The sequence below is a fragment of the Danio rerio genome, chromosome 5 (genome assembly GCF_052040795.2).
Source record: "Danio rerio strain M-AB ecotype USA chromosome 5, GRCz13ab, whole genome shotgun sequence".
NCBI classification, from domain to species: domain Eukaryota; kingdom Metazoa; phylum Chordata; class Actinopteri; order Cypriniformes; family Danionidae; genus Danio; species Danio rerio.
The window spans coordinates 64241708-64250992 of record NC_141025.1 but is presented as its reverse complement, the minus strand read 5'-3'; the positions used below and the strand labels follow the sequence as shown (position 1 = coordinate 64250992).

The following is a 9285-nucleotide window of genomic DNA, read 5'->3' as shown; positions in this document are numbered from 1 at the left end:
TCAGTCTCGCGCCCGAGTCTCGCATCTGCCCGTCTGTTTGTTCATACAGATTTCAGTGGATAACCGGACAGGTGGTCAGTTTTCTCCTGCTGGAGCTCTCCCTCTGTTGGATTTGCATTTTTCATTTTTTCGGCATTTCGTGAAATTAATTTTGAAACCCACTGAAGTTTGATCAAAGGTGAACAAATGGATTTAATGAAGACATGTGGCTGCGTGCTGCTTTTATTCAGCGTCTCCGCGTGCGCGTCAAAGCTTCTAGGCGGTAAGTTGGACGTGAAAGAGGAATTTGTGTTCGACTGTAAAGTATTTAAAGTCTTACAATACGAATATTATAATACTTGATCGATTTTTGTTTTGAAATCTATATTGTTTTGATAAGCTTTCGGGTATTTTGTCAAGCAGAAATGTATTCCAAAAGATTTTCAATAACTTTCTTTTTTCCACTCGCTGGTTTATAAACATTTCTCATGTAATAATAAACTTTAATTAAGGTGTATACATTTTGAAAGTGACTTTTTTTAGACCATGCTTTAACCAGTGGCTGTTTTTTCTCCACCACTTGTAAACTCCATCCTCCCTGTGGCGCAGACATTTATGAGCCCAGAGGTATGTTCTGCCGCAGACACTAATGGCTTTCTGTAAATTAAGTGGTAGTTGATACTATGTGCATACGTTATATATATATAGAGAGAGAGAGAGAGATAAAGCTAGATTTACTCAAGCAATTATAATTGAAAAAATTCAAAAAGATAAACGCTTTTACCATGTAGCCTTTCTGTGCCTTTATATGCATGTGTGGTACTGTGATAATGATATAACATCATTATTTTAGAAAACTGAATGAATATAAATATATGAGACATTCTACCAGAAACGTATATCATCTGTCCCTGAAATAAAAACATAAATACAGTGAATAAAAAGTATTTCATCCCAAAAAAGTCTACAATGAACTAATTTTTGACTTGTTCTGTAAAGGAATATGCCATTCATTTGGTTCTCAGATTTTTGTTCTTTATTAAAAACACTTTACAAATTTTACAAACCCTGTTATTGTGCTTGTCCTCTGCCCAATTGAATATAAATTGGAAAAAAATACTTAAGAATTTATAAATAAGAATAAATTATAAATAAATGCTACAAATGTAAAATACAAAGAAATTCACAATTGTCCTGTCACATTTGCATTAAAGTTGCATGCGGTATGCTATATATAAGGCTATGATATAAATGTGACATCGACAGAGAAGAAGCTGACAGTGATGATTTTTAATGCTTATTTTTTTATGGTTTTATTTTATTTATTTATTTTTTATTTATTTTATTTTTTTGAGGATGATAAGCTTAAGTGAGGACCGGTCATGTTTTTATTAAGTGAAAATGTATGTTTCTGGTATATTGTACTATATGGGCCGTGAAGGAAAAATAGATTGACATTTTTTTCATTTAGTTGACATTTCCGGAGAGTATTCATAGCGCTTTATTTTTTCACATTTTTTTGTTACAATCTTATTCCAAAATGGATAAAATGTATTTATTTCCTCATAATTCTTTACGCAATAACCCATAATGACAATGTGATTTTATTTATTTATTTATTTTTGTGAATTTGCTAATTTATTACAAATAAAAACCTGAAAAAACACATGTACAGTACATAAGTATTCACAGCCTTTGCTCAATACTTTGTTGATGCACCTTTGGCAGCAATTACAGCCTCAAGTCTTTTTGAATATGATGCCACAAGCTTGGCACACCTGTCTTCGGGATTTTTTGCCTATTCCTCTATGCAGGACCTCTCAAGCTCTATCAGGTTGTAGAAAGGGATGGTGTACAGCCATTTTCAGATCTCTACAGATGTTCAGTAGGATTTAGGTCTGGGCTCTGGCTGGGCCACTCAAGGACATTTACCGAGTTATTGTGAAGCCAACTACATTGATATTTTGGCTGTGTGCTTTGGGTCATTGTTCTGCTGGAAGATGAACCGTCACCTCAGTCTGAGGTCAGGAGCACTCTGAAGTAGGTTTCATTCAGGATGTCTCTATCCATTACTGCATTCACAGATGGTCGTCCATCTGTGAGGTTTTTCTCTCTCCACAGAAGAACGCTGGAGCTCAGACAGAGTGACCATCAGGTTATTCACCTCCCTGACTAAGGCCCTTCTCCCCTGATCCCTCAGCTTAGATGGCCAGCCAGCTCTAGGAAGAGTCCTGGTGGTTCCAAACATCTTCCACTTATGGATGATGAAGGCCACTGTGCTCATTGGATCTTTCAAAGCAACAGACATTTTTCTGTAAGCTTCACGGCAAAGGCTGTGAATAAATACTAATGTACATGTGATTTTTCAGGTTTTTAATTTTTGAAAAAATTTGCAACAATTTCAAAAAAAATTACATTGTCATTATGGGGTATTGTGTGTAGAATTTTGAGGAAATAAATGAATTTAATACATTTTGAATTGAGACACTAACATAAAAAAATGTGCAAAATATGAAGCGCTAGAAATACTTTCCGGATGCACTGTACTTAACATTAACTTATTATTAATATAACCTTGCACTTTAAAATGTGATTATTTTTTATTATTATTATTGCCATAATTATGGTTTGCATTTCCAATTTCAACAGAGCAATTAAAAATAAATCAAAGTATTTTTTTTGATGCAATAATTTATAATTGTACGGTTTAATTCACAGAGGAAGAAAATGTGAATTAATTTTATTTTCTGCTGATAAATTGGAACAGTTGTCTTACTGATTCTTTATATTTGATACTGTAACTTTCTGACTAATATGCATCAGTAAAACAGAGTTAAACTAAAAGTAAATCCAAGTTAAATACTCTTTCTAGTAACATTTTAAGCAATATAAAAACATTGCTTACACTAGTCAATGTAAAAAAAAGACATTAACAAAGTGTAATTCTACTTAAATGGCTTTTTTAAATCTTTATATCTTTATATCATTGTAAGTTTTATTCACCTTAACATTTATACAATAGAATAATAAAAAGGGTTATGATAATTGCAAAGTTTTTTTGGTCTTTCCTAACATCTCTGATGTGTTTCTCTAGGCCAGCAAATATGCAAACGTGGCACTGAGAAGCCCTGCTATAAAATCGCCTACTTCCAGGACATTCGACGTAAACTCAACTTTGAAGAGGCTAGTCGAGCCTGCAGAAGTGATGGTGGAGACCTTCTCAGTATCGAGTCTAAGACTGAGCAGAAACTGATAGAGACCTTCATCCATGAACTGAAGGCATCAGACGGAGACTTCTGGATTGGGCTGCGTAGGGATCAAGGGCGAGGCTATGAGGAGAATGGAAACTGTTCGTCTAAATACTACTGGATGGATGGAAGCCCAGCAACTTTCAGGTTGTACTTCTCAATGTTTTTTTAATAAATAAAAAAAAAAAAAAAAAAATATATATATATATATATATATATATATATATATATATATATATATATATATATATATATATAATTTTTTTTTTATACAGATTTCCTATATGTAAGTTGGTTGGTTGGTTGCAAATTTGGTTCGGAACTGAAAGATGAACCTCCTGAGATGCTCTTTTTGTTTTAAAGAGGTTGCAATATATGATATGCAATATAAACAATACACAATCTCATTCAAAACTACTAACAAACCATCCACTATGAAATAATTAGCATTCAAGTACATAAAAGGAAGGGATAAATAAATAAGCAATATGTATAACCACAGAAAGAAGTACAACAACATCTAAAGAACTAAAAAAAAAAAAAAAAAAAAGGAAAAGAAATATACAATAACCAAAGGTACACATTACCAGTACCAGGCTTGACCCTCTTTTTTCTTCAGAACTACCTTAATCGTTTATGGCATATGATTCAACAAGGTACTGGAAATATTTTGAAAACAAGATTTTGGTCTGTATTGACATGAGAGCATCAAGCAGTTGCTGCAAATTTGCCAGCTGCATATCCATGATACGGATACGAATCTCTCTTTCCACCACATCCCAAAGGTGCTCCAATATTTCAATTGAGTTCTGGTGACTGTGGAGGCCATTTGAGTTCAGTGAATTAATTGTCATGTTCATGAAACCAGTCTGAGATGATTCGTGTTTTATGACATGGTGCATTATCCTGCTAGAAGTAGCCATCAGAAGATGCATACACTGTGGTCATAAAAGGATGGACATGGTCAGCAACAGTACTCTAATTATGGTTATTTGGGTTACTGTTGTGTACCTTCCATCAACTGGAACCAGTCTGGCCATTCTCCTCTGACCTCTGGCATCAACAAGTCATTTGCGCCCACAGAACGGCTGCTCACTGGATATTTTCTCATTTTCAGACCATTCTCTGTTAACCCTAGAGATGGTTGTGCATGAAAATCCCAGTAGATCAGCACTTTCTGAAATGATGTTGTATATTTAAAGGTATTTCTGTTTTAAATGTTGGAGAAAAACATTCATATAAAGATATACTTTCATATATATATATATACATATATATATATATATATATATATATATATATATATATATATATATAGGTATTTCTGCAGAAAGCTTTGTCAAAAATCTGTGGGGTTATGCAGAATTATTTTGGGAGTAACATAATCAAGGACTTAATATATGAAATAAAAAAATAATAGCTTTTAAACTTTTGCCCCATGCGCTTTAGATTGTGCACCTAGACCATTAAAATAGGGCCCTAAAACTTTTTGTATCAAGACCTTCACCTTCTTTAGAAATGTCTAATATGAGATTTATTCCAAATCTCTGGCACCTCAACATATCATGACGTGTTAAAAAGATCCGCACAGGAGTATATTAGAGGAAAGATTAATGGGTTCAATCCCCTCAGGCCTAGTGCTACAATTATAGCTCTTAACTGATCAATAGCCTTCAAAACTTCTGTCCTTTTGCTAATTGCTATGTGTGTGTGTGTGGTGTGTATGATACAGAAACTGGCACTTTGATGAGCCTTCGTGTGGGTTTGAGGTGTGTGTTGTGATGTATCATCAGCCTTCTGCTCCTCCGGGTCAGGGTGGCGCTTACATGTTTCAGTGGAATGACGACAACTGTGAAACTAAAAACAACTTCATCTGCAAGTACACCAAAGGTTGGTAAGGCATGTTTTCTACTGATGATATCGGTTATTTTACTAATGATGTTGTTCCTTTTTTGGTGATTTGAACAAACCAGTAACACTTAAGCATTAACGGATTAGTTCACCCCAAAAATGAAAATTGTATTATTAAATACTCACCCTCATGTCGTTCCAGGCTCCTGAGACCTTAAATCTTCTTTTAATACAAACTAAGATTTTTAGGTGAAATCTGACAGCTCCCTCATCCTCCATAGACAGTAAGGTTCATGACTGGTTCAAAGTCCAGAAAAATACCAAAAAACATCCTCATTCATGTGATTCATTTGCAATATCAAACTAGAATAATCCTTTTGTTTGCACATATTGTAAAACAAAAATAAAGTCATTGTCACTATGAACACATTCATGATAGCGGTGTGCCATAGATATATACATAAGATGTCGCCTGCCCTATTGTTGTATATTAGAAGGAATGCGTCAATAGAGCCGCTATTTTAGTACAGGGTAGCGCTCCTTTGAAATGAATGCGGCACCAAGCTTCAGTGGAAGACTGTGGCCATCCAGAGACAGAGAATTACACAAATACACACACATATCTAAGATCGGGAGTTTTCTCGGAGGTCAGTATGCAATTTTTTTAATATTACGAAACTTATAATTTTACATCACTTTTCTACATTGATGGATCAGTGATCGCACTGCATTCCTGACAAAAAGCTTGTGTTTGTGTGTATGGAAATGTACTTTCCACTCTCCCTGTTAAATTTCATCTAATCATGTCCTGAAACACACCTCCTCTCCTGCTTTCACTTCACATACTGACGGAGGGAGCGATTCGTTTGTGAATGAATCGCCGTTATGAACGACTAGTCAACAATAATACAAGTTTCTGGCACTGCAGCATCTCGTCATATTTCTTTTGCATTGTTTACTGTTTTTATTAAACAAAACTAGCATAAGCCGAGTGTTTAGTGCGAGTTACTGTACTACTTTGCCTTATGGTGAATGCAGTAAGTGACTATTATCATCAATACCATTACCTGTTTAGCACAAAAGTTCATAACGTACAAAAACGTAAAAAACTAAGTCTTACCTATAAAATGTTTTGCCTTTGTGCTTTGTTTTCTTTGTTTGCTCGTTACTACACCCATACACAGCGCTAAAGTCCAGCATCTTCACGTAATAACACTGTTTTGACTAGTGCGATTGAATCACACTTGTCCTGGGAGCACTGTACAAATATGGCGGTGCTGTTGACGCATGTTCAGGGTCCCTATGCGATATCTAGTGCATATATCTATGGCGGTGTGCTCTTTATGTGTGTTGTGTTCAGTTGCGCTGTTGACTGTTGACATATATCTCAGATGTGCCTGTTCTTTGTTTCAAACTGAGAAAATTGAGCTGGCATCAGACAGGGTATATATCAGAGCAGAGTGCTTATGAAAACACATTTTATACTGACACTGAGACTGTTGTGTTCTTTTAGCTTCATAATGTTCCATTTTAACCACTGAGGAAATGGGCTGACTTTAGGATTTAATTCCTTTCTATCTTAATATTTATTTGCATTACGAAGATGGACAGAGGGCTCAGATATTTGGAATGACATGAGGGTTAGTAATTCATAACATAACTTTCATTTTTTGGGTGAACTGTTCCTTAAAGTTCCTGTGAATTTAAAATAAAGTTTTTGTGTAGATGTTATTATCAGTTTTTTAATCATAACATAATTTATAAGCTAATGTGCACCAAAAAAAAGACAAAATTAGCATTCAGAAGAAATGAAAAAATTTTCAAATTTTCTGACCAGTCAAATGATCTATAAAATCTGACATGTTCCACCTCTTCAAAATGCTTTTCATTTGTTTCATTTTCATTTGTTTTTTGCTACTGTTTGTGTTAAAGACATAAATCAACCACTCAAACAGTGTAACTGTAAAACAAAAACCATTTATAGAGGCTCATACCTGTGCCCTAATCCTTTTGAAGGGTTTACCCTTTGGAGTGACAGCTTCAAGATGAACCCTTGTGAATGGATTGTTCTGGTCAACACCAACAACTTTCCTAGGACATGGGAACCTGAAATGTCCATCAGTTGAATCTTTTGAAATCCTTCATTCTCTTTGAAGTAGGCTTCTGCTTACTTCATATTTTCTTTTTGCAATTAGTTGATGAAGCTTTCATCACATTTTCAATGTGGTTTTAGGCGCGATATGTGAATATAAAGTCAACCAAATACACTACAAGCTGTGTGGAGCGATTGCAAATAACAAAACACAATTAATTATATATTTTGCAAGCTAGAGAAAACAAGGGGCAACCCTTTTAATCACACTTACTGACACTTGTTAAATGGAGGAAGATCCATGAACTGTGTACCGTAAAGTTCCTGTCTGGCATAGTCCCATACATCAAAAGTCTTTTCTGATCCTTTCTTTAACATATGGCCGATGAATCCCCCATTGCAGGGTAGATTATTGCATCATTTACCAGAACGTTTACTCATTAATGTCCACTAATCTTCAGTCATGTTAGGTTCCACACACACCCGCACTCTACTAGTGTTTGAAGGGAAAGGCGTGTTCACGTTTTACTGGACCCGGCACAGAACATATTTGGTATTGTTTCGTGTCGACATCGATAAGAACAGGCAAAAGATATGGACGAATGGCAAAACATTTAAGCAACTCTGAGTCGAATATTTTATTTAAAAAATCTAAGGTGCACTTTCAGATTTAACCCTATGTTGGATGCTTTCATTCACTTAGAGCTGTGTTACACACTGCATGGAAGGTCTTTTTCAAAAACCCATAATAGGGGCTCTTTTGTGCAATAAAATCAACTTTAGAAAATATATACAGTTGAAACCGGAAGTTTACATACAGTACAATATATAAAAAGGCACATAACCATTTTTAAAAAAGTCAGATGTTAATGTGACTAAACTTTTTCTCTTTTAGGTAAGTTAGATTTATCAAATTTTTTTCTGTTATGCTTAATAGCAGAATAATGGCATAGTTTGTTATAACTTTTCTTGAAATTCAAGTTTACATGCAATAAAATTATTATGCCTCTGAAAAAGCTCAGATGATGGTGTCAAGGTTTTGACAGTTTCTGATTGGCTAATTGACAACATTTAAGTTAATCGGAGGCACAGCTTTAGAATAATATTTAAGGAAAACTTCAAACACACTGGTTCCTTGTGTGACAACATGGGAAAATCAACAAGCCAGAATCAATAAAAAAGCCAGATTACAATTTGCTAAATACACTGGGAAACAACTGGAGACATGTCCTGTGGTCTGATAGAACTAAGATTGAATTGTTTGACCACAATGACCAGTGTTACATTTGGAGGACAAAGGGGAAAGCTTACAAGCTTAGGAACAGCCTCCCAACTGTGAAGTATGGGGGCGGCAGCATCATGTTGTGGGGTTGTTTTGCTACAGGAGGGACTGGTCCACTTCACAGCATTGATGGCATCATGAAGAAAGAACAATATGTAGAAATACCTCTCAAGCCATCAGCCAGGAAATTAAAACTTGACCACAAAAGGGTCTTCCAAAAAGACCATGAACTTAGGCATACTGCCAAATTAGTTAAAATGTGTTTTAAGGACAACATAGTGTATGTTTTGGAGAGGCTATCAAAAAGCCCTGATCTTAATCCTATAGAAAATTTGTGGGCAGAGTTGAAAAAGCTTGTGCGAGCAAGACAGCCTACAAATCTGACTTAGTAACACCAATTCTGTCAGGAACAATAGGCCAAAATTCCTTCTAACTGTTGTGAGAAGCTTGTGAATATAGGGAATATATAATGGATACCCAATACATTTGACCAAAGTTATAGTTTAAAACCAAAGCTAAAAAAATACCAAGGAAATGCATGTAAACTCTCTAGAAATTAATAAAAAAAGTTATCAAAAAAAAAATCTCTCATTATTCTAGCATTAAGCAAAAAGGTTTAGTATGGTTTACCATCAGACATTTATTCATTTTTTTTTAAATGGTTACGTTCCTTTTTTAGAGTGTATGTAAACTTCTGGTTTCAACTGTGTTAAAGTAAAAAAAAAAGTTTATTTTAGTAGTTATTAACTCCATTTAATAAAGTGATTACTACTTTTCTTTTTCAATGCATAATAACAAATTCAAATCAAATTAACCTTACCTAAGAACAATTT

The 9285-nt window shown here is 34.7% G+C and overlaps 1 protein-coding gene across 2 annotated transcripts in view; it reads left to right on the top strand.

Moving 5' to 3' along the window:
- Positions 1-43: 43 nt before the first annotated feature.
- layna (layilin a) overlaps positions 44-9285 on the top strand; it is a 17099-nt gene continuing 7857 nt past the window's right edge. The window contains exons 1-4 of one of the 2 annotated variants that reach the window (XM_087254273.1): positions 44-262; positions 589-606; positions 3074-3374; positions 4960-5117. In XM_087254273.1, the coding sequence (XP_087110399.1) occupies positions 187-262; positions 589-606; positions 3074-3374; positions 4960-5117 (553 nt within the window). In that variant the 5' untranslated portion in view covers positions 44-186. Of the gene's footprint in view, positions 263-588; positions 607-2063; positions 2294-3073; positions 3375-4959; positions 5118-9285 lie in introns of those variants that run through there. The other variant, XM_087254274.1, reaches the window with a different exon arrangement.